The sequence below is a fragment of the Taudactylus pleione genome, unplaced genomic scaffold (genome assembly GCF_031769625.1).
Source record: "Taudactylus pleione unplaced genomic scaffold, aTauple2 ptg000100l, whole genome shotgun sequence".
Lineage (NCBI taxonomy): Eukaryota > Metazoa > Chordata > Amphibia > Anura > Myobatrachidae > Taudactylus > Taudactylus pleione.
Window position 1 is genome coordinate 4,971,673 of NW_028284502.1, and position 25,529 is coordinate 4,997,201.

General features: G+C 44.9%; 1 protein-coding gene across 1 annotated transcript in view; it reads left to right on the forward strand.

The window, feature by feature from the left end:
• The window catches only part of LOC148525807 (sodium-coupled monocarboxylate transporter 2-like), a 121,105-nt gene that overhangs the window by 38,686 nt on the left and 56,890 nt on the right, over nt 1-25,529 (forward strand). Inside the window, exon 7 of the mRNA XM_088470449.1 lies at nt 2,634-2,774. Coding sequence (XP_088326575.1) covers nt 2,634-2,774 — 141 coding nt within the window. The remainder of the gene's footprint in view (nt 1-2,633; nt 2,775-25,529) is intronic.

Sequence of the window (25,529 nt, forward strand, 5' to 3'; positions counted from 1 at the left end):
CAGGCTCCGGCTCGCAGTTTCGATGGTCGCGATGGTCACGACCATCGCGGCCATCAAAATGCACGCTCGTATAGCCTGTGGGTGGTGACCCACAGCTATACGAGCGTCCAGGAGGACGCTCCATTTTCATGGAGGCCGGCCCTCATTCAGAGCGTGCACTCTGCTCAGAGCGTACGGCTCTGAATGAGGGCCTTAGTTTCCAAAATATTGAGTTTCCAATGTTGATGTAACCTAGTGTTTTTAATTCTGTTCCAAAAGCTTGCATTTTTGCTGTAACTCAAAAATGTAAGACAGATAAAGTTATTTGATTCGGATTTTTGGATTCGGGAGAAAAAGTTACAAATTTCATAGTGATTCCTTAATAAACACCTGTTAAATAAACTGGAATAAATAAGCCGTGATTAGTAAATAGTCTAATGCATTGAAAAATCTATATTTTGGAAACTAACAGTCAGACAGTCAAGTTATTTGGCAGAAATCGTTTTTTGACATCCTCTCTTAACTACAAAATTTTCGTAAAAATCCAACATGGGTGGTGAACACACCTGATTGAACTGACGTGGAATGACCCAGCTGTTTAATAAGCGCATGCAAAGTACATTATAAGTATGCTGAGTGGGGGGTGTATCAAACCTTCTAAACAGGACAGGCGGAGAAGTTTCCCATAGTAACCAATCAGATTCTAGCTATCATTTTATATAATGTACTTGATAAAAGAGAGCGAAAAGGTGAATGGTAGCTCTGGGTAACTTCTCCATGTGTCCTCTTTAGAAGGTATGATACATCTCCCTCTAAGTAGGAGACAGTGCAGCACAACCAATTACTCTCACATTTATGCACGCTACCAATATTGTATCTGTAAATCTTCAATAGATGAAAAGCATTAAGGGCCCCATTTATCAACGGATTGTAATACCAGCTGCATATTTTGTTTAGTATCACTGTGATACAAGCGAAAATGCCACTGATAGTCATCATTATTTACCCCTCCGGCGAGGACCGGCAATGTCCTCCTCATTGGCGAGGTCCTTCACTCAGCTGCTGGCAGCCTAATGCTGCCAGTGACTGGCTCCTGTGTAATGCTCATGCGTTAGGCTACGTCTGTTCATGTGCATGGCACTGTAACTCGGAAGTGCCTGGAAGGCTTTGCTGAAGTCGGGAAGGCAACACTGGGTCTAAAGATGGTGGGAAAGATGCTGTGACAAACAGCGGTAATCTTAGATTACCGCTGTTTGTTGAATACAGAAATGAGGACATAACCTCCTTAGCAAGTGCTAAAGGAGTTGTGCATTATTAATAAATGGGGTCCTAAAAATGAATCACTGAAACATATCTAAGTTTTCATGCACCTTTATTCATATTACTAGTACGGCTGTGTGAGCATGCCCTAAGAGTGCTAAACTGATTTGCATAGGATTTTGGAAATGTTCTTAAAGCTACTTCTAAAAACACTAGTCAGTCACCCTTTTTGCAATATAAAATGTTATTCCGATTTTAGATCTACTTTGATAATGTATTCATATTGTTTTGTTTTAAGTTTGCCATTACATGTGAATGTCAGTAGCACTCTCTATACTTTGTGTAAACCCCACCCACCTATAGAGGGTTGGACTGAGAGCCACATGGGCCTGGGGCTAAAAATGTTCAAGGGCCTATTGTGATAAGGGGAGTGGCTGTGACCAGAGCTGTGTGGGTGTGGCCAGTTTCATGTGGGCGTGTGAGCCTCTTACACTATCAGCCCCACTGTCTCCCTAAACTGTCACCCTGTTGTTAATCTGGTCCTGTACCTATAGATTTAACAAAATTAAAAAATAATGGGGTAGATGTACGAAGCCCAGAAGCGGTATCAGCGCACGTTATGTGCGCTGATACTGCTTCTCCCCGATGTATGATCGGGGGTCTGGGCGGTAAATGACAGGGGCGCTATGCGCCCCTGTCATTATCGGCGCTGCTATCTACAAGATAGCAGCGCTGATAACCTGGGCTATGTACGAACGGTCAGATCGTCTGACCGTTCGGCCGGCTGTAGCTTTCGTTATCGACAGCTACAGCCTGGCGCTAGCCTATCCCCACAGCAGGGACAGCGCTGTCCCTGCTGCTGCGGCGGCTACCGGCTCCAGGGCTCCACGCGGGGATCTCGCGATACTTGCGAGATCCCATGCATGCTCAGTGGAGCCGGCCGGGAAGAGACACAGCGCATCAGCACTAGGCTGATGCGCTGCTGTCTCTAGCGGGTAGCGCCGGAGGGGGAGTTAACGCTCCCCCTCTCCGGCCGATGAGATGTTTATACATCTCATCGGTAGTGCTTCCTGCTTTGCCTCGGTAAAGAGGCGAAGCAGGAAGAGTTATAGCGGCACGTTAAGTGCCGCTGTAATACATCTTCCCCAATATGCTGTAAAAGTAAAGGAATGTAGCTATAAATTACATAATAACAACTTGATGTGAAAACATTGATCTTTCTTTTGAAAGAAAGTTTTGGTAACTTTTACAGTGTTCATTTCATTGTGTTTGAATAATCTGTGTTAAGTATTGAAATAGACAGGATTGCACTCTGAAAAGGGGAAAAAAGGATTTCAGACTGATTAGTATATATTATACATCATTTTATTTCTAATAAACGTGACTTTTTAAAGTTTTGATACAGATCCTTTGAGAAGACATACCTTTTGGACAATTGCAGTCGGAGGGACATTTACATGGCTGGGAATATATGGAGTCAACCAGTCCACAATCCAACGATGTATTTCCTGCAAGTCAGAGAAGCATGCAAAACTGTAAGTCCAGTGATATCATTATCATTAGACCCTCTAATGGCTTACGCTTAGTATCAGTAATTGTCCCAATTTTCTATAGACTACCCAGGTTTAATAGAAATTGGATATTTAAACAATGTCAGTATATTTGGCACCCAACCATTAAATTAGAGACTTCCTAGCTGTTCCAGTTTTCTGTTTGAAACTTATGAGACCCCCACACAAATTGCTCTCTACTGTATCTTGAATTATAAATTCAGACAATGGGCGGGACGCACTATGCAGTCATGCACTATGCTGTCAAACCTCCGGAGGTTGACTGCAATTTCAGTATGTACCAAGCTCAGAAAAGTGAAGCTTTCCGGAGCTTGTTTCCATTAAGCAATGCCACCTTTAGGTAACATTGGCTAACAATAGCCAATAGCATTTGGGCTTCTTATCAGAGTTTTCCCTGAGTGGGATCCAATAGGATCCCTGTCAGGGTCCCCTGCGGCGTGCGCATGCACTGGCCGACAACATTGCATGCGCACGACTACCGGGTCATAAATCCAGAAGCTCCAACACCGCAAAGAACAGCTCTTATCAGGAGGGCTGTCTTTTGCTTCAACCTTCATGCATACAGCGTTACTGAAGGCTGGCATGCATGCGATCATTGCTAGATGCACCTCTCCCTATATACTCTAAGAGCTAAGGAGAAGGCAGTTAGTGCTCTAAGCCAAGGGCAGGATGGTATCAATTCTAGCAATTATATTGTGATTTATCACCCAACTATTCGCCTGCATACCAGCATTTTATGTAATCAGCTACACTTACCCACCAGGACAGCTCTTCTGATCTAGAGATGTTCCGCTGATATACTTCTGGGTTTAATACCCAGGAGTCCTAATGTGCAAAGCATGGGGAACAGCGTGAGATCCTTCTAAGTTTTTGCAAATGAAAGCAGTCCTTTGGAGACTGCTGTCCCGTGGTTCCGCAGCAGATATCACAGAAATCTGCAGTGGACAGGGCCAGATTAAGCCTTCCGGGGGCCCAGGGCACTTAAGACAGGGGGCCCACCCCCATTCCTCTGGCCATCTTGTCAGCATCACCCCCACTTGTCATCTTGCTTGCCTCCAAAATTGGTCTGGCCCACCCCCACTACAGGAAAGCATTAAGTTGCAGTGGTGCTGAGAAATCTGGGGTAGGTCTAACAGTCAGGGATCTATATACTAAGCAGTGTTAGGAGGCAGAGTGAAAAGTGATAAGGTACCAGCCAATCAGCTCCCAACTGCCATCTCACAGGCTGTGTTTGAAAAATGACAGTTGGAAGCTGATTGGCTGGCACCTTATCACTTTTTGCTCTGTTTCCTAACACTGCTTAGTAAATAGACCCCTCAGAGTCTTACAGCCAGCTGGAGGGAAGGGAGCTCAAGGGGAATCTCTGTACCTTGGACATCCATCGTCCAAATTAACTGTTATGATCAAGCTAACCTTTAAGGTTCAACAGAGGGCATGTGTTTGGCATTCATACTAAATGAATTCACTATTTCTAGATATTATTTAGACTTTTTTTTACAACCTGTTTTAGCAGCAGTTGTGTAATAACTTTTATGTTTTGAAATTATATTATCACCAATTGTATTTTATAGATTTAGAAGTGTCTTACAGTTTAAGTATTTTGTAGTAAAAAGTAAACACAGGACCATAACTTTTTATTTATTGTGTGTATTCTTCATTGTATTCACTGTAACTACAGACTACAACTGTATGTTTATATATATATTTTTTTTTTAGCATTTATGATGTAAAAGGTTGTAATAAAATGCATAGTTTTGAAAACGCAACTGTAATATGTTTTTTTTTTTTTTAAATCTAATCTCAGTTGATACACCTATTACAACTTTGCAATATGCTTTGAGGTTTTATTACATGTCTAAATTGCTCAATCATAAAAAAAAAAACCTCTCTCTAGACTGGGTTATGTACAATGCCACCCAGAGGGCAAATTATTTACTGAAATATAGGATAGTGCTTTTGACAAAAAGTAGTTGTTTTCTTGACTAATTTGTCATTTTTATATTGATTTTTATAACCATTAAAAAATTATTTATTTAAGCACTATAAATAAATCCTCTATCTCATATAGTGTAAAAGAAAAATTAATCGAAAAGGGCCAAAAAACATATGCAAAAAAATTTTGAAGAATATTTTTATTAAATGGAGATAAATTGTGAAAAACTAACAAATATTATACCAATATTTGTCAATTTTTGTTAGAAAAATACTATTTTGATCACAGTTTATACAGATGCTCCTCACTTAATGACCGAGTTCTGTTCCTACGACTAGGTTGTTTATTTAATTGGTCACTAAACGAGGAGCCATATATACTTTGCATAACTCTTACATACTGTACAGTACAATTAAAGTTATAAAAAAAAGACATTCTTAGTAACATTTTAGTCATTGTACTATGGGTTCCATCTGGTCGGAGCACTGGTCGTAAGTCCGAGCGGTTGTTAAACGAGTAGGTTGTGTTGTTAAGTGAGGTGCAGCTGTACATTTTCATCTGCCGTTAGTTTTCAACATCTCTAGTATGTATTTGGATGTTTGCTTGTGCACCAAAGATTAACAACATATATGAGTCGGTAGCAGCTGAGGTAAGGAGTCCACCTACCTCCCAAATGGTCAAAAATTATAAAGGAATATACCCAAGCGCTAACCTAGGGGTATTAGATATGGATGCTGTATTTTCTTCTATGCTAAAATGTCATCAGGTTTTGTGTGTTATGTGAACTAATACAATGTACCCAAAATGAGTGTACTGCAGAACATGCAATATGATGTGGCAACAGTTAGCATGTTACGTGTTCCTGGGCTGTGTGTTACCGATGACCTGGTATAATGTACCCAAGAAGAGTACAGCAGAGCATGCAGTGTGATATAGCAATGATAAATGAGGCTAAAATGTACAAAGGATGGCAGCAGACAATGATCTTAAAACTTTTTATTTATTTATTAACTAGCCAATGCCCCAGCTTCACACGGAACAATTTAATCTCACCACAGCCCCCTGCATCTCACCAACAGCCTCCTACGCCATGTCACCACAGCCCCCTGCATCTCACCAACAGCCTCCTACGCCATGTCACCACAGCCCCCTGCATCTCACTGCAGCCACTGCATTTTGCCACAGCATCCTTCTTCTTACTCCTGCTCCCTGCATCTCACAACAGCCTCCTGCTTCTCACTACTGTCGCCTGCATTTCACCACAGAATCCTATATTTCACCACACCCACTTGCATCTCACCACAGCCCCCTGCATCTCACAACAGCCTCCTGCTTCTCACTACTGCCCCCTGCATTTCACCACAGCATCCTATATTTCACCACAGCTGCTTGCATCTCACCACAGCACCCTGCATCTCACAACAGTCTCCTTCTTCTTACTCCTACCCCTTGCATCTCACTACAGGACCCTGCTACTCACTCCTGCCACCTGCATCTCACTAGTGTCACTACAACCCCCACCGCTGCCCTGCAGCTGGCTGGAGCTTAGCCACTGGTGTTTGCTGGGAAGGGCAGGAGGATCATGTATCAGAGATTTGTATTGCAGCTGCAGTAAGCATTATCAGCATGTCCCCGGGGATGGGGCACCGATCCATATTTCCGCAATCTCCATGTGCCATCCCCAGCTGCCGAACATAGCAATGAGCAGTGTCCTCTTTGCACAATGTACCCTGTATTTCTTGGGCTTCCTGTTGAGCTTCCTCGCCGTGATGCCCCTGTCCGAGAACACTGCTGACTTTCATGGAAGGTGCCTCATGTTTTCTGAGGGGCATGTGGCTTAGAGGGATGACACCACAGTGGTGGAGTGGTGGCTGGGGTCTGCCTGCAGGTTCAGTGTAGGGCTGGACATCAGATTCCTAAGGTTACTAACCATCAGTGTTTGTGTAAGGATAGTAGTGTTTTTACCATTTGATAGTGGCAGTCCAATGTTTGCCACCATGGAATGGAAATCATTTGATGGTGTTCCAATGGTTGTTGTTTTAAATTCCTGATAGCTATGTCTTCCCTGGCTTCTTCCTGACTACTGTGTCTGCATCAGGGCATCTTCATGGGTTCGTTGGAGGCTGTCTCTCACTCTCTGTCTGTCTCAGACATGACCCTGCTCTGTCCCTGACTCCCTCCCCTTTCTAGGCTGCTGCTAAGCAACAGGGCACATTGCTGGCTAAGATTGGCTCTCACAGTCTCAGAGAGCCAATCAGAATGCAGCCCTCACTCTTGAACAACAGTCAGTCACTCACACAGCACAACAGTTTTTTCTGTGACTTGGGGGTCTATGTACTAAGCGTTGGAGAGCGATAAAGTGGACGGAGATAAAGTACCAACCAATCAGCTCCTGTCATTTTTCAAACACAGCATGAAAAGTGACAGCCATGGGCTGATTGGTTGGTACTTTATCTCCATCCACTTTCTCTCTCCAAAGTTTAGTACATAGACCCCTTGCTTCAGTAAAATTGTCACTGCTGGGCACCCTTTTGTCACAGATGAATGGTTCATACACCTAAACTTTCCTCAACCAGTGCTGTATAGAATAGTGATAACCCCATCAAAATCCATCCAGTGGTTCAAGAAATTAGCCCAAACAAACAGACAGACCCCTAAACCTGGGACTTTATTTTCTATATATAGAGCTATAGATTATTATTATTATTATTATTATTATTATTATTATTATTATCCTTTATTTATATAGTACCACAAGTTTTCTGCAGCACCTTACAAAGTACATAAACAAGTGAATAAGAAGCCAGTGACTTACAGTACAATACAATGCAGGACAAGGACATGGTTTAAATACATTGCAGCATTAGCGTTCATAAGACTCAAATGGGATTGGTATGAATGACCGCCAGACCTATGTCCGACGGTTCAAATCCCGACAGTGGAAGACTGGCAGCCCTGAATATTCCAATGGTAAGTATTGTAACTATGGCTAACCCTCTCTCCCCCCTAACCCCAACCCTCCTTTTGGGGTGCCTATCCCTAACCTCCCCCCTAGTGCCTAACCTCCCCTGTAAGTGCCTAAACCTAACCCCCCTTCCCCACACCCTAAACCTAAGACTCCCGGGGGATGCCTAACCTGAACCTATGGGGGTTCCTGACGCTAACCTCCCCCTTCCCCTACCTTAACCCTCCCCGGGGGGTACCTAACCCTAAGTCCCCCCGGGAGCCCTGAAACCTAACCCTCCCCCTCCACGGCTGTCCGTGCCCGGCTACCGGCTTACCTTTGTTCGGTATGCCGGGCATCGGGCTCACGGCGTAGGTCTAATGACAGGCGTCAGGATTTCGATGCCTGTCATTAGTACCCTGATGGGATTTGACAATCGGGAAGACGGCGGTTGGCATTTTGACCGTCGGCATCCTGACTGCATACCCACTCAAATAAGCAACAGGGTGTAAGTAACCAGGTGTTACGTGCTCTTGTGGGGAGTGAGGAGCAGATGAAAGTAATAAGTAAGGAGAAGCACAAGAGGGTAGAGGGCCCTGATCATGAGAGCTTACAATACAAGTGCATTAAAAAATGAAAGCTAATATATAATATATAGATTTTGATATCACTAGTCTGTGTAGCAGAACGGACCATATAGCAGAACGGACCAGCTATGTGTTGAAAGGTAAAAATACTACTGGAATTAGATTAAATTATTAGGGCTGGTATCTAAGTAATAAGGCGATACAACAACAGGAAAGAGGGGGCAATATGTCTACTGACCAGGGGCAGAACTATGGGAGACAATGGAAGTGCCAGCACTGAAGGGGCACCTCACCCATTGCCCACAATATACTCACCCCACTTAGGGCTGTAAATATGTTCCACCACAGTATTAGTATTATCCTTTATTTATATGGCGCCACAAGGATTCCGCAGCGCCTTACAAAGTACAGAAACAAATGAGCACACAAGACAACAGTTATTAACAGTACAGACAATGCAGGACAAGTACATGATTTATAAACAATGCTGCATAACACCTAAATAAGCAGCAGGGTGTCAGAACCAAGTTTTAGGTGCCATTGTAAATGAAAATAAAAGTAAGTCAAGAAGAAGCATGTGAGGGAGAGCTTATATTCTAAGGGGAGGGTCAGACAAACAGGGGTGACACAGATGGGCTAGATAGTGAGGAAGGAGCATAGAGTAGAGGGTTAGGATGAGCTCTGGAAAGCATTGAGGAAGAAATGGGTCTTGAGAGCCCATTTGAAGATTAAGAGCCAGGAAGCCAAGTGATGGAGGAATTTTGAACAAATGCCAGGGAGACAAAAAAAGGCAGCTACTCGAAGAAGTTGGAAGAGGCAAATGTCATGAGTGTCGAATGGAAAGAATGAGATGGAGGGTTCAGGAGGTAAGACTTGGTAGGAGTGACCCAAGGATAGCAGGACCCCAAGACCATAACCCTGGAAACCTCCAGGCCATGGTGTGTAAGATAATGTGAGGAGATAGCTGCAGGAGCAGTGGTGTCAGATGGGTAAATCCAGGGTTTGGTGATGCAAGGAGATCAAGGTGTTGCAGATGAAGTGCTCATGAACGGAGGAGACCAGTTTATTATTGACAAAACTGGCTTTCCAGAGGGAACAGGAGAGAGGGACAGAGTTAAGGCGAGAGGAGAATGAGATTATTAGGGTTGATGTAGTGTGGAGGTCATATTGATCTAGAGCAGGGGATAAGGAGTGTGGGGTTATGTGGCTGGCTTCTGAATGAGGAAGGGTGACAGCAAGTGGTGGGTAAGGTGGAGGTTTAGTGTGGTGTGGGGGGTGTAAGAGGACAAGTAACTTTGAGAAAAGAGAGGGTGCAGGGTTTAGTGGTGGTGCAGCAGGACCATGGTGGAAGAGAATTCAATAATACTGGAGTTGTGGGAGATGCAGTGGAGAGACTTATATGTGATGAAGAGAGACAGAGGAGGGGAAGGAGGGGGAGAACGTAGAGGGGACTATGGATGGAGAAAAGAGGTGTAAACTGGTGGTAGAGGAGAAAATAATGTAGCAGCTGAGTGAGGGAGGAGTAGAAGAAAAGAGACATAGTTTAGATGAGGCAGTTGGGGGGAGGGAAAAGTCAGTAGTAGTAATGAGTGTGAGATGCAGGAGCAGTACAGGTCAAATGTCAAAATCAGATAAAAGGAAGAACAGTGCTGGAAGATATAAAGTCACAATTACAAAAGTATATTATAAACAAAAAAAGGAGTTTAGAGCTGTTAAAGTTGCAAGACTTTAGAATTAGTATAAAGTATGATCATAATTTTCTTTTTAAAAAAAGGTATAGGTGTGAAACAATGGTAGATACTACAGTGGTATAAAGATAAATTGACACTGGTACTGGAATGATTTAAACAGTGTAGAGAAGAAACACAAACATAAAAGAATGAAATGTTCAGTAAGCAGGTAGTTACTGGTGGCTGAGTAGCAGGGTTTCCAGAAGCTCAGAAGATCCTTTGCATTTTTTCCAAGTTATAGAGAGTTCTTTTAAAATGTCATCCTCCTGTCTTCCTCCTGTTTAACTCCTGACTAACTCTTTAAGTTATGCTGTACATGTAGTCCCACATAGAAAAGAAACCACTTTGAAATAACAACCCAGGCAGCATTGTACAAGCCAGCAGCCTTGTAACCTACTGAGTATATAGTTAAGCATAACTTGTGTAGTCACTGATTACACCCACCCCCAATAACCTCACGCACACCAGATACAAGTCATAAAATTCTAATACAAACAAGCAGAGCCAAAGCAGCATCCCATGAAGCTAGGAGATAGTATTTAATTATATAGTCACTCTGGAGTTTACAGATATTAATTAAAGACAATATATCTAGAAAATCAGTGTATTCCAGACAGCACTAGTATTTCTATAATAGATGCCTTGTGAAAATAGATGTTTACCTAGAAAATCAGTGTATTCCAGACAGCACTAGTATTTCTATAATAGATGCCTGGTGCAAATAGATGTTTACCTAGAAAATCAGTGTATTCCAGACATCACTAGTATTTCTATAATAGATGCCTAGTGCAAATAGATGTTTACCTAGAAAATCAGTGTATTCCAGACATCACTAGTATTTCTATAATAGATGCCTAGTGCAAATAGACCTGCAGAAAGAATGGAAAATCCATCAAATCATCATCCCTCACTGATCGCAGAGGATATAGCTAGTAAGGACTCCTGACTAAGGCCCTCATTCAGAGCCGTACGCTCTGAGCAGAGCGCACGCTCTGAATGAGGGCCGGGCTCCATGAAAATGGAGCGTCCTCCTGGACGCTCGTATAGCTGTGGGTCACCACCCACAGCCTATACGAGCGTGCAGTTTGATGGCCGCGATGGTCGTGACCATCGCGACCATCAAAGTTGCGAGCCGGAGCCTGCGGTTGAGTTTTTCAACCGCAAGCTCCGGAGTGATTTTGGCTCTATCAGAGCCAAAATCACTCCCACTGACATCACTAGTGATGTCAGTGGGCCGGCTTTTGACGGGAGGCGTTCCCGTGGGAACGCCCCCGTCAGGGAGGCACGCCCCCGGAACGCCTACCAAAGGGGGCGTGCTGTCAATCAACATTGACAGCACGCCCTCTTTGATCGGACACAACGAGTGAAGGACTTTCCTTCGCTCGTCGTGTCTGGCGCATGCGCACGACGGAGCTCCCTCCTTCGTGCGCATGCTCAGTCCATAACATCGACCCACTTGCGAGCGGATAGCCGCTCGCGAGTGGGTCTGAATCAGGCCCTAACTCTTTAAGTTATGCTGTACATGTACAGATGTGTCCACATACACCTTTGTGAAAATTGAGCTATGGCCTGCCATTCATGGCATCAGATAACCAGCCCTGCCAAGATATACAAGTCGGGACATGTGTAAGGAGGCTGACATATAGTGTAGTACCACTTTTCAGACAGCAGGTGGCATTTTTAGAAAAGTATACTGTGGCTGCCTAAGTAGAAAGCTGAAGAGGAAGATCCAATACAGTAAGCTGCTTCCCATTGCAGTGCCAGACAGGCTTACAAAATTTCCTGCATACTTTGGCTACATATACAGTATACAGCACTTGGAAATATAGCACCATATTTCATATACTAAAAAAAAACCTATTGCTATATTTCTAGCTGGGTCTAGAACAGAAGCTGTCAGTTTCAGTTCATTTTCACTTTGTAAGAGGTAAAACACTTCAGTATTTGCCTGTAGGTGTTATAGCGTAGTGGTAAGGTGACTACACATCACACAAGAAAATTAGGGTTTGAATCTCAGTGTAAACCTATTTTTTTCTCCAAAAATAAATTTTTATGATTCAATATATAAATAGTATAATTCAAACCAGTAATATACTATATGTTTATGTCCTTCTCCAGGTAAACCCTTTGCTTTTCTCAACACAGAGGTGAGGGGGGAGGAATTCATTTTGTAAAGGCTGCACGTTTTCCACAGACAGACAACAAACCACATTTTCATGAGACCCCTCTGTGCGGCTATGTATTTCAATGACATAGATGCATGCATGGACCAGGAGATCCATGATACGTGCATCTGGGTCATTGACACAGAGCATAGACGGGATCAGAGAGACCCGTCTGTGTTGCTGTGGTAAAAAAAAAAACCTGTGAAAACAAATAAATAAAAAATGGCATGCCCCCTCCACAAAAGAGCCCTGAGCTTTTAGTGAACCAGTGCTGGTTTTGATTAAATACAGGGGACAAATGACATAGGGGTCCCCTGTACTTAAGCACAACAAGCACTGGGCTAGACAGAACCAGCTCTGGTTGCAAAAATATGGGGGACAAATGACAAAGGGGCAGTGCACAACTAGCACTGGGCACTGATCTCATTTTGGAAATACAGGGGGAAAAAATTAGTAGGGTCCCCCTGTAAAATTCAGAACCAGCACCAGACTTTTTCTAGTGAGGGGGCTAATGCCACAGCCAGGGGAGCCCTTTCACTGGGTACCCCAGTCAAAGCATTAAACCTGACCGCTAATCAGCCCAGGCCGGGGATCCCTGGGGAGCTAAGGACCCCCTAATCAGCCAACTCTTGGGATGTTCGACCAGTGCGGTCGTACAAGGGTGCTGACCCATAGAGGGTTCTCGGATCTCTCTGCCTGCCCCAGATCCCTAACCCAAGGCAAAACCTCACGATCCCACTCTTGGGTCACGAGGTTGTGGGGTCACGAGGTTTTGTATTGAGCGGGCTTAACGCTGATTGGCTGAGAGAGCCTTCATCACGGCTCTCAGCCAATCAGCGTTAAGCCCATTTAATATGCACACAGGAAGCAAAAGAAGATAGCGCCCAGCATCCCGTGCTGCCCTACTCCGCCTGCACCCCCGCTGCCGGCACCCCACTGGCAGCATCCCCAGCTTCTGACACCACCACTGCCGACACTCTTGCACTGCTGCCCCACGTACTGAGGACACAGTCAGCAACCCCCATACTGCCGACACTGCCGGCACTCCCACACTGTGGACACTACCAGCACCCTTGCACTGCCGACATTGTCAGCACTCATGCACTGAGGACACCACTGGCACCCCCGCTCTGCCAAAATTGCCATCACCCTGCAATGAGAACACCCATACACTGCCAACACAGTCAGCAGACACTGCTGGCACCCTTGCACTGCCAACATCGTCGGTACCCTTCACTGAGGACACTGCCAGCACCACAGCACTGCCATTCCATGTACTGAGGACATCCCCAGCAACCCCCGCACTGCCGACACAGCCAGCAAATCTACACTGAGGACACTACTGGCACTCCCCACTCTGCCGACATTGCCGGCACCCTGCATAACACCCCTGTACTGCCAACACAGTTAGCAAACCTGCAATGAGGACACTGCTGGCACACCTGCACTGCCAACATCGCTGGTACCCTACACTGAGGACACTGTCAGCACCGCAGCATGGTCAAACCACATGCTGAGGACACCGTCAGCAACCCCTACAATGCCGATGCAGCCAGCAAATCTGCACTAAAGACACCACTGGCCCTGCCGACATCATCAGTACCCTTCACTGAGGACACTGCCAACACCAATGCACTGCCATTCCATGTACTGAGGACACCATCAGCAACCCTGCTATGCCAACACTGCTGTCACAGTATGTGCACTATTGGTGTATCCAACCCACACTGTATAACACACTGTATCCATATTGGAAATTGGAAGATGAACTGCCACATGTTAGTGTTGCCTACTGTGTCACTTAGCTTAGTCAGCCAGCTAGCTCGATGCAACCTTTTGGCCTTAACAAGATGAAAAATATAATATTGTGAGGTGGTCAAAATTGATTCAAAATGACTGTAAATAAATGTTATTGAGGTTAATAATACTGTAGGAATAAAAACAAGCCCATATTGTGATTTTAACTGTTTTTCTGATATTTTAAGAAAATATCCAGATCCAAAACCAAAACAAAAACACCAAGGAAAAAAATCCAAAACCAGATTCAGATCCAAAACCAGGGGAGATCCAGATCCAAAACCAAAACACAACGGTGGGCGCACATCTCTCTCTCTCTCTGTCTCTCTCTCTCTCTCTATATATATATATATATATATAGCAACTGACATACTGTGTATACTTTACTGTAATTACAAAGTGGAAAACAAAACATTGTGCTTCCAGCTACATTACTGGTCTATGAATGTACAATATAACCATGGAAAATGAGTACAGTTTTGGGAGAAAGGGAGGGACTGAAAGTACAAAAGTGTCTCTAGACATAAAGGGCAACATTAATGAGTAGCAACAACACACAGGGGGAGGGCTAATGAAAACTTGATTTGTTGTCTGTGTAAAAAGTGCAGCCTTTACAAATGAATTCCTCCTCCCTCCCCCTCTGTGTTGAGGCAAACAATCGGCAGGGTTATTCTGAAAAAGGACATGAACACACTGTAAATTACTGATGGCCAGTTTTTGAATTATAATGTATATCTAGAACCAGTACTGTATATAAATACTGGGATGGCAGTGCTGCATTTCTGGCAGTGTCCTCAGTGACAGGTAACGGAGGTGTCGGTAGTGTGGGGGTGCCAGCAGTATCTTCAGTGCAGGTTTGCTGGCTGTGTTGGCAGTGCGAGGTTGCTGACGGTGTCCTCAGTACATGGAATCAGGCTGCAGCCGGGAGACACTGCAAGCAGACTCAGAGCCAGAGGGCTGCACATGCACACTCCAAGTTTTTTTGAGATTTTTGCAAATGTAATAAAAAAAACCCCCACTAAGATATCACATATACATAAGTATTCACAGCCTTTGTCATGAAGCTCAAAATTGAGCTCACGTGCATCCTCTTTCCACTGATCATCCTTGAGATGTTCTTACAGCTTAATTGGAGTCCACCTGTGGTAAATTAATTTGATTGGACATGATTTTGAAAGGCATACACCTGTCTATATAAGGTCCCACACTTGACAGTGCATATCAGAGCACAAAACAAGCATGAAGTCCAAGGAATTGTCTGTAGACCTCCAAGACAGGATTGTCTTGAGGCACAAATCTGGTGAAGGGTACAGAAAATATCTGCTGCTTAGAATGTCCCAATGAGCACAGTGGCCTCCATCATCCATAAATGGAAGAAGTTTGGAACCACCAGGACTCTTCCTAGAGTTGGCCGTCCATCTAAACTGAGCAAATGGGGAAGTAGGGCCCTAGTCAGGGAGGTGACCAAGAACCCGATGGTCAGTCTTTCAAAGCTACAGCATTCCTCTGTGGAGAGACAAGAACTAGATGGCCAGATGAAAGCCACTCCTTAGTAAAAAGCACATGGCAGCCCGCCTGGAATTTGCCAAAATGCACCTGAAGGACTCTCAGACCATGAGACAAAGATTGAACTCTTTGGCAAGAATACCAGGCATTCTATTTGGAGGAAACCAGGCACGGCTCATCGCCAGGCCAATGCCATCCCTACAGTGAAGCATGGTGGTGGTTGCATCATGCTGTGGGGATGTTTTTCAGCGGCAGGAGCTGGGAGACTAGTCAGGATAGAGGGAAAAATTCATGCAGCAGTGTACAGAGACATCCTGGATGAAAACCTGCTCCAGAGCCCTCTTGACCTCGGGCGATGGTTAATCTTTTAGCAGGACAACGACCCTAAGCACACAGCCAAGATATCAAAGGAGTGGCTTCAGGACAACTCTGTGAATGTCCTTGAGTGGCCCAGCCAGAGCCCACACTTGAATCCGATTGAACATCTCTGGAGAGATCTGAAAATGGCTGTGCATCGACGCTTCTCATCCAACCTGATGGAGCTTGAGAGGTGCTGCAAAGAGGAATGGGCGAAACTGCCCAAAGATAGGGGTGCCAAGCTTGTGGCATCTTATTCAAAAAGACTTGAGGCTGTAATTGCTGTCAAAAGTGCATCAACAAAGTATTGAGCAAAGGCTGTGAATACTTATGTACATGTGATTTTTTTAGTTTTTTTTAATTAAATTGAACAAATCTCAAAAAAAAACTTTTTACATGTTGTCATGATGGGGTATTTGGTGTAGAATTTTGAGGAGAAAATTTTATTTATTCCATTTTGGAACAAGGCTGTAACATAACAAAATGTGAAAAAAGTGACGCGCTGTGAATACTTTCTGGATGCACTGTATGTACTGTACCTCTATTAACTTTTATGCTCGTACATGAAATATCATCTGGAAATCATCTGTTGGAGTTGCAATAAAGGATTTTATTGAAATCTACTGTATGCTGTTGAATCCTCTTTATGTGAAGAAAATTATAAGGTAACCTTAAAACCTGAAGGGGTAATAAGAGTTGTTTGCTTTAAATATATCAAGAGGTATGTACCTTGAACATCAGGTGGATGGGACTGTTCTATCAACACTTATTTTTCAGATATAAATAATCCCTCACATTGGGTGGATCAACAATAATTTTAAAATACTACACTATGGGTCTCATTTATCAACGAGTTTTATCACCAGAATGAGTGAAACATTTCACTATGTATGATAAATCGTGCTCCAGCCAATCAGCTCCCAACTGTCAACTGTTAGAAAAGTGACAGTTGGGAGCTGATTGGCTGGAGCAACATTTATCATACACAGTGACATTTGTCACTCGTTTTGGTGATAAAACTAGTTAATAAATGGGTGACTTTGATTGTTTCCTTTTGTTGTCATCATTTTGAGGTAAATATAAGGACAAAAAGGGCCTAGCGTCACCATCAGAACAATTGCGACTGATGGTTGCCGATGTTCCTTAGGCCAGGCTACGGGAGCTAAAACTTCCCACAGCCTGGTCGGGTCCTGGCAGCTTGCGAGGCCAGAAAGACTGTGTGGCACCCATACGGACTCTGCCCTCGTCCCTCCTTGAAAAATGGGGCAACACGCCCCTGTTTCCGGGAACGCTGCCAGGGAACATCCCCACTCTACCTCCAAAACACCGCAACCTGTGGGCCGGGAGACACTGCAAGCGGACTCGCAGTCAGAGGCCTGCACATGCTCAGTACACCTCCTGCGCATGCGCAGTCCTACCATCAGCACTGTATATAAAATATTGAGCCATATTTTCAGGGGGGCATTTCTACACTAAGAAATCACTATACACACACGCCGTCCTCACTGACTCAGATCCCACATAGTGTACACGGTGTTCACAGCCTCTAAATGAAATATGATATTATTCTAAAAAGTTTTATTATTATTACAATAATATTATTGATATTATTATATTATTGAATTATACAAATTTATTTTTGGAGCAAAAAAATAAATGTTTACACTGGGATTCAAACCCTAACTGCCAAGTGTGATGTGCAGTGACTTTACCACTACGCCACAATACTGGTGGATGGCAAGTACAGAATCTGTCTTTTCAGGAACTGATGACAGTTTCCTAGTGACAGTTTTTTTGGTGCTAGTACAGTGTTCCAGCGGCTAGTACAGTGATATAGCCGCAAATGCATATAAGCCCATTTAATATGCACACAGGAAGCAAAAGAAGATGGTGCCCATTATCACGCGCTGCATGACACTGCCTGCACCCTCGCTGCTGACACAGCCGGCACCCCTGCACTGCTGCCTCACGTACTGAGGACACAGTTAGGGACCCCCACACTGCTGACACTGCAGGCACTCCCACACTGAGGACACAACCAGCACCCCTGCACTGCTGACACTGTCAGCACACATGCACTGAGGCCACTGCTGGCACCCCTGCTCTGCCGACATTGCCAGCACCCTGCATTGAGAACACCCCTGCACTGCCAACACAGTCAGCAAACCTGCACTGAGGACACCGCTGGCCCCACCGTACTGCCGACATCACCGCTACCTTTCACTGAGGACACTGCCAGCACCACAGCACTGCCATTCCATGTACGTAGAACACTGCCAGCAGCCCCTGCACTGCCGACACAGCCAGCAAACCTGCACAAAAGACACCACTGGCACTGCCTACATCGCCAGTACCCTACACTGAGGACACTGCCAGCACCGCAGCACTGCCATTCCATGTACTGAGGACACCGTCAGCAACCCCTGTACAGCCAACACAGCCAGCAAACCTGCACCAAAGATACCACAGGCACCCCAGCACTGTCGACATCACCAGTACCCTTCACTGAGGACACTGCCAGCACCGCTGCACTGCCATGACATGTACTGAGAACACCATCAGCAACTCCTGCACTGCCGATATAGCCAGCAAACCTGCACCGAAGATACCACTGGCACCCCAGCACTGCCGACATCACCAGTACCTTTCACTGAGGACACTGCCAGCACTGCAGCACTGCCATTCCATGTACTAAGGACACCATCAGCAACCCCTCCACTGCCGACACGGCCAGCAAACCTGCACAAAAGACACCACTGGCACTGTCGATATTGCCAGTACCCTTGACTGAGGACACTGCCAGCACCGCAGCACTGCCATTCCATGTACTGAGGACACCGTCAGCAACCCCTGTACAGCCAACATGGCTAGAAAACCAGCACCGAAGATACCACTGGCACCCCAGCACTGCCGACATCGCCAGTACCCTTCACTGAGGACACTGCCAGCACCGCAGCACTGCCATGACATGTACTGAGGACACCGTCAGCAACCCCTGCACTGCCGACACAGCCAGCAAACCTGCACTAAAGACACCACTGGCACTGCCGACATTGCCAGTACCCTTCACTGAGGACACTGCCAGCACCGCAGCACTGCCATTTCATGTACTGAGGACACCATCAGCAAACCCTGCACTGCCGACACATCCAGCAAACCTGCACCAAAGATACTACTGGCACTGCCGACATTGCCAGTACCCTTCACTGTGGATACTGCCAGCACCATAGCACTGCCATTCCATGTACTGAGGACACCATCAGCAAACCCTGCACTGCCGACACAGCCAGCAAACCTGCACCAAAGATACCACTGGCACACCAGCATCGCCAACATCGCCAGTACCCTGCATTGTGGATACTGCCAGCACTGCAGCACTGCCATTCCATGTACTGTGGACACTGTCAGCAACCCCTGCACTGCCGACACAGCCAGCAAACCTGCACCAAAGATACCACTGGCAACCCTGCTCTGCTTACAATGCCAGTACCCTGCACTGTGGATACTGCCAGCACCATATCACTGCCATTCCATGTACTGAGGACACCATCAGCAAACCCTGCACTGCCGACACAGCCAGCAAACCTGCACCGAAGATACCACTGGCACACCAGCACCGCCAACATCGCCAGTACCCTTCACTGAGGATACTGCCAGCACCGCAGCACTGCCATTCCATGTACTGAGGACACTGTCAGAAACCCCTCCACTGCCGACACAGCCAGCAAACCTGCACTAAAGACACCACTGGCACTGCCTACATTGCCAGTACCCTACACTGAGGACACTGCCAGCACCGCAGCACTGCCATTCCATGTACTGAGGACACTGTCAGCAACTCCTGCACTGCCAACACAGCCAGCAAAGCTGCACTGAAGATACCACTGGCACCCCAGCACTGCCGACATCGCCAGTACCCTTCACTGAGGACACTGCCATTCCATGTACTGAGGACACCGTTAGCATCAACTGCACTGCCGACACAACCAGCAAACCTGCACTAAAGACACCACTGGCACTGCTGACATCGCCAGTACCCTACACTGAGGACACTGCCAACACCGCAGCACTGCCATTCCATGTACTGAGGACACCATCAGCAACCCTGCACTGCCGACACAGCCAGCAAACCTGCACTAAAGACACTGCTGGCACCCCTGCTCTGCTTACAATGCCAGTACCCTGCACTGAGGATACTGCCAGCACCACCGCACTGCCATTCCATATACTGAGGACAGTGTCAGCAACCCTGCTCTGTCAACACTGCTGTCATAGTAAGAGCACTATTGGTGTATCCCACCCACACTATAAACACACTATATCCATGTTGGAAATTGGAATCTGAACTGCCACATGTTAGTGCCGTCCACTGTATCACTTAACTAAATGAAAAAATAATATTGTGAGGTGGTCAAAATTGATTGGAAATTACTGGAAATAAATGTTATTGAGGTTAATAATACTGTAGGAACAAAAACAGGCCCATTTTATGTGATTTTAACTGTTTTTATGATATTTTAAGAAAAAATCCAAAACCAAAACATGAGGGTCGGCACACATGAGAGAGAGAGAGAGAGAGAGAGAGCACAACTGACATACTGTGTATACTTCTTCTAGCTGCATTACTGGTCAAATAATGTACAATATAACCATGGAAAATGAGTACTATTTGGGGAGGAAGGGATGGGCCAAAAGTACAAAAGTGTCTCAATACAAAAAGGGCAACATTAATGAGTAGTAACAAAACAAAACACAAGGGGAGGGCTAATGAATACTTGATTTGTTGTCTGTGGAAAATGTGCAGCCTTTACAATTCCTCCCCCCCCTCTGTGTTGAGACAAGCAATGGGTTAATCTGAAAACTACATTAACATACTGTAAATTACTGATGGCCTGTTTTTGAATTATAATGTATATCTAGAACCAGTACTGTATATGAAATATTGAGCCATATTTTCAGGGGGAAATTTCTACACTAAGAAAACACTACACACACATGCCGTCCCCACAGCCTCTATTTGAAATATGATATTATGCTAAAAAGTTTTATTATTACAATAATATTATTGATATTATTATATTATTGAATTATATAAATTTATTTTTGGAGCAAAAAAAATAAATCTTTTCACTGGGATTCAAACCCTAACTGCCAAGTGTGATGTGCAGTGACTTTACCACTATGCCACAATACTGGTGGATGGGAACTATAGAATCAGGGCCTGATTCAGAGCCACTCGTAAGCGGCCGCTCATTCGCTCCGAGCGATGTTTGCACAACTGCGCATGCGTATGTGTTGAAATACACATGCGCGAACCATTCATTGCGGTCGGAAATTGTGTGCTCGCAAAATAGCGAATGCCTGCTAATTTGAGTGACAGAATGAGGCGTTTGTGGGCGGTAACCGGGGGATGGTGCTTGAAAACGGGGAGTGGAGATCCGAACGCAGGCGTGCCAGAAGGTCAAAACGGGCGTTTTAAGGGTGTGCATAATTAACAAAGCAGCGTCATCGACCACGTCACTTGGTTGTTTCTTAGCCTGAACTGTTCACATGATTGCGGTAGGAAAATCCAACCACAAGCACTGCAAGCAGTTCAGATGCCTTTCGATGTACTCGATTAATCAAATAAATAGCAGAGATGACGTATGATGCGAGCGGCCAGTGGGCGTCTTTACAAAATAGCGAGTGCATGTTTAGTTCGCTCACTCAGACATAGAGGCGTCAACAGACCGCAAAGAGCGAGCGCTCAATTTAAAAAGCCAGCCCCTTTTTCTGAATGAGCGAGCACAAATAGCATCCGGCTCTGAATTAGGCCCTCGGTCTTTTGAGGAACTGATCACAGTTTCCTAGTGAGTTTTTTTGGTGCTAGTACAGTGTTTCAGCGGCTAGTACAGTGATTTAGATGCAAATGCATATTGCACCTTAACATAAACACTCCTCAAAACTACCTGTTTGCCCTCTAATAAAATCCAAAGGAGACCACTACTGTATCTTTGTTACATAGGTTGAACACTATTAAGTGCTACATTACATGATACACTGGCCACCCAGTGGTGAAACTATGAATTGCACCTTTGTTGCACCGCAGATAGCACGGCATGACAATATATGAGAATTAATGTCATGACAAATTGAGAGCCATGGCACAGTTTTCAGAAAGGTGTATGTGGACACATCTGTAGTCCCACTTAGAAAAAAAACACTTTGAAATATAAACCTAGGCAGCCTTGTACAAGCCAGCAGCCTTGTAAATCTTACAGTATCTTGACTCAAACTCAGTCCTCAAAGCCCCCACATCAGGTGGTTTTCCCCTATATCTAGGGTATCAGGAGGGCTCCCCACCCACATCAGGTGGCTTTCACCTCCATCAGGAGGACTCTGAGCCTCATGCAAATTGCACTATACAGGTCACTATCTTATCTGTGACTAACGCATAGCTGTATATAACCAAAAAAGGGTGTTTTGGAGGGATATCCTGAAAATTTACTTTAGTAAATAGGTCTAATAGAATCAAATTCACATATTCTACATTAGTGTTTTTGTGCGTATAGATAGATCAGCACCATATTTATTTTCCCTTTTTTTGGGGGGGGCACAAAATTATAACTTGTCTCCGGGCAACTGGGATGAACTTAAGCCACTGCTACTGACTGGGACAGTGTGTGTGGGAAAGTGGAGGGAGACAGGATGTCAGGAGGCGGAGGTGTGGGTGGAGGCAGGACTAGTTGGTAAACCCAGGTTTAGTAGCACCTCCATAGCAGTTGGAGTTTCTGCACCTCTTACCTCGCGATGTAAAGATGTTCATAGCTGCACTCCAGGTTACTTCAGATGTGAGGATGGGTGGGTGCATTGATCCAATGCTTTTCTGCTGTGGTGCAATTGCTCAAAACTCTTCTGTCTTGTGGGAGTGCCATGCAACAATTCTGGTCAATGTTTCAGGACTGCACAGTACCCTTTCCTCAGGACCATACATATATGAAGGACAAAGTGCAAAGCTTATCCTAAGTGCTTAAATTCTAATTGCCTCTTTGTCGAAACTTACCAGAACCAGTGAACCCTCCCCCAGAAGTTAATGATGATGTCATCATTACCATAGTATATATATATATCATTGTATATCAGTTACTATTCTTTAATCTGCAATACCAGTTGGTTGTTAAATTTACTTTCATGACACTAATAAGTTATTTATGCTGCAATCCAGGGTTTGAGTGTTGATCATGTATTAAAATGGGATTTATTTAACAAGACAGATATTAGTCTCTGGTTATATCACTTTGGTTTTATTGCCATAAATATAGTTGTATTCTATAGTTATTATTAGTTCCTGATTCAATTCAATTGAATAGCCCCAGGAGGGAGCTCCTGAAGCTATTCAGTTCAACGCAATGTTTTTGTCATGCTAAAGGATTTCTTCTTGCACCCAATTGGGGATGCAAGGAGAAATCCCACAAAAGTGCCGACCACGCGGCTGTTTGCCGGCTTGCTCAGCGCTTACAGCCTCGCAGCCGGCACCTATACACCCATGTTAAGTCGTGAGACCCGGCATTCTCCAACTTAACGGTGCACTAAATTGAATATCTCCTGGAGCTCCCTCTCGGGGCTATTCAAAATCTCATTGAATTCAATCGTGGCCTTTGTGTTTTGTTATCATAAATATACAGTAGTTATAGTCTGTAGATATTAGTTTCTGATTATATCATTGCGCCTTGTTGCTGTAACTAGAGTTATATTCTGCAGATATTAGTATCTGATGATTTCACTCTTTTTGGTAGTGAAAGACTATGATAGGCGCTATACTGAGGCATTGCCGCTAAGAAACATACTGTATGTAAACATGCTAAGGAGTTGCTACTAATGTTTACTCTTGTGTATAACCAAAGGGATCCTCACAGACCAAGGAACCACTTTTATGTCTAAGTTGATAAAAGATATGTGCCAGATTTTAGGAGTATGGCTTTTCATACTTCAGTTTATCATCCACAAGTGAAGGGCAGGTAGAACACTAACAGAATAGAATATACTGAGGAAGGCAGTAGTTCAGGAAAGGGAGTGAGATACACACCTGCTCTCCTTACTAAGCTTATGGCAGGGGCCTATCTATAATGGGTGCAGGGTGTATGGGGAACACGGGCCCTTGGGTCCAGGGGGGCCCGCACCGCACACACTAGGCTTTGTTGCGCCCAGCACCGTCCTGTGTTGCCACCCCATTCTTCCTCCACTACCTCCCCTTGAAGTTATATAATCACGATAGTGCCGGGAGGGAGGGTGGGTGTTTCTAGCACCCGCCGGATACAATGGCGCTCCGGGCGACGGCCCGGCTTGCCTGTGCCTGGAGCCGCTACAGCCCGCACCCATAATATTACTTGCCTCTCCAGAGTCCCACTTCAGCGCAGGCGTCCGGTGCTGTAAAATGACTGGAAAATGGCCATGGTGGCCATTTTCCCGTCGTTTGCGCATGTGCAGTACGACGGAAAAAGACTGTATTCCAAATAACAGTTTTACAAATGTTGCCCCTCTCTAAATATAATATACCTTATTCATAGCATATCCATACCCCAACATCTTTTTCAGTTTTGGTATAGGGACAATGTGACATTGTAGTCACACTACATGCGTATATAACCACGTCACATTGCTTCAGATGCACTGGGCCAACACTCTCTTCTTCCCTTTTCCCTGGGTACATCCTTTTAATACCACATGACCCGCTGTTGCAGTATCCCCTTAGATCTCCCCTGCTGACGCGGATATCTAAGTTGATAAAAGATATGCGCCAGCTTTTAGGAGTATGGCTTTTCATACTTCAGTTTATCATCCTCAAGTGATGGGCAGGTAGAACACTAACAGAATAGAATATACTGAGGAAAGCAGTAGTTCAGGAAAGGGAGCCTCCGGGGGGTACCCGGAGGATCCTGCTTACCTGCCCTCCCGGTCTTGAATAGACGCCTGGAGGCTGCCTGGGTCTGCAGAAGAGGGGCGCCCGCCATCTTGGTACACCTTGCATAGCCTGGATACAGTTAGGGAGCTGAAGAGTGCTCCATATAAATAATAATTCTGCTGCTGTTTCTCAGCCTGTGCTGCTTCCTGGCCATCCTCACTCCCTTCCCCTTCAGCTACCCAGCAGTTGTTCCCCTACCAACCAACAGACAGAATACTTAACTCTTGCAAGGTCAAACCAGCAAGAATACTCCTGTCTCATGGCTATTATTTTGAAGTGAATCTTTCATTTTTACACATAAGCCACTAGTTTCTTTATTATTGGTGCTGTGCTTTATTGCACAGATATTGACAGGGTAGTGCCAACTGAATCACACTGTGGTCAATTATTATACCTATATTGCTGAACAGTAATTTTTTCATGTGGTTCTGCATTGCTTCTACACTCACCCACAATTACAGCTCCTCTAGCTCCCTCTGGTGGTGGCTTGTTTGAAATTCATCATAATCTAGTTACTGTCGCAATTAGTTTCAAGCACACTTCTCAAATACAAGGATGTTATGCAGCATGTAGACAACCTTATGGGTTTTATCTTCTTGTTCTGATGCGAGATCACATCAAGTTCTGTTCTGTTCTCTGATATGATGTGATGTCATTCCCGATGGCTGCCTAGGTCCATAGGAGGGACGGTGCCTACAGATGACCCATATTTTCTCCTAACTGGTTGAATAAATGAGAATTGTACACAGATTGCTGCTC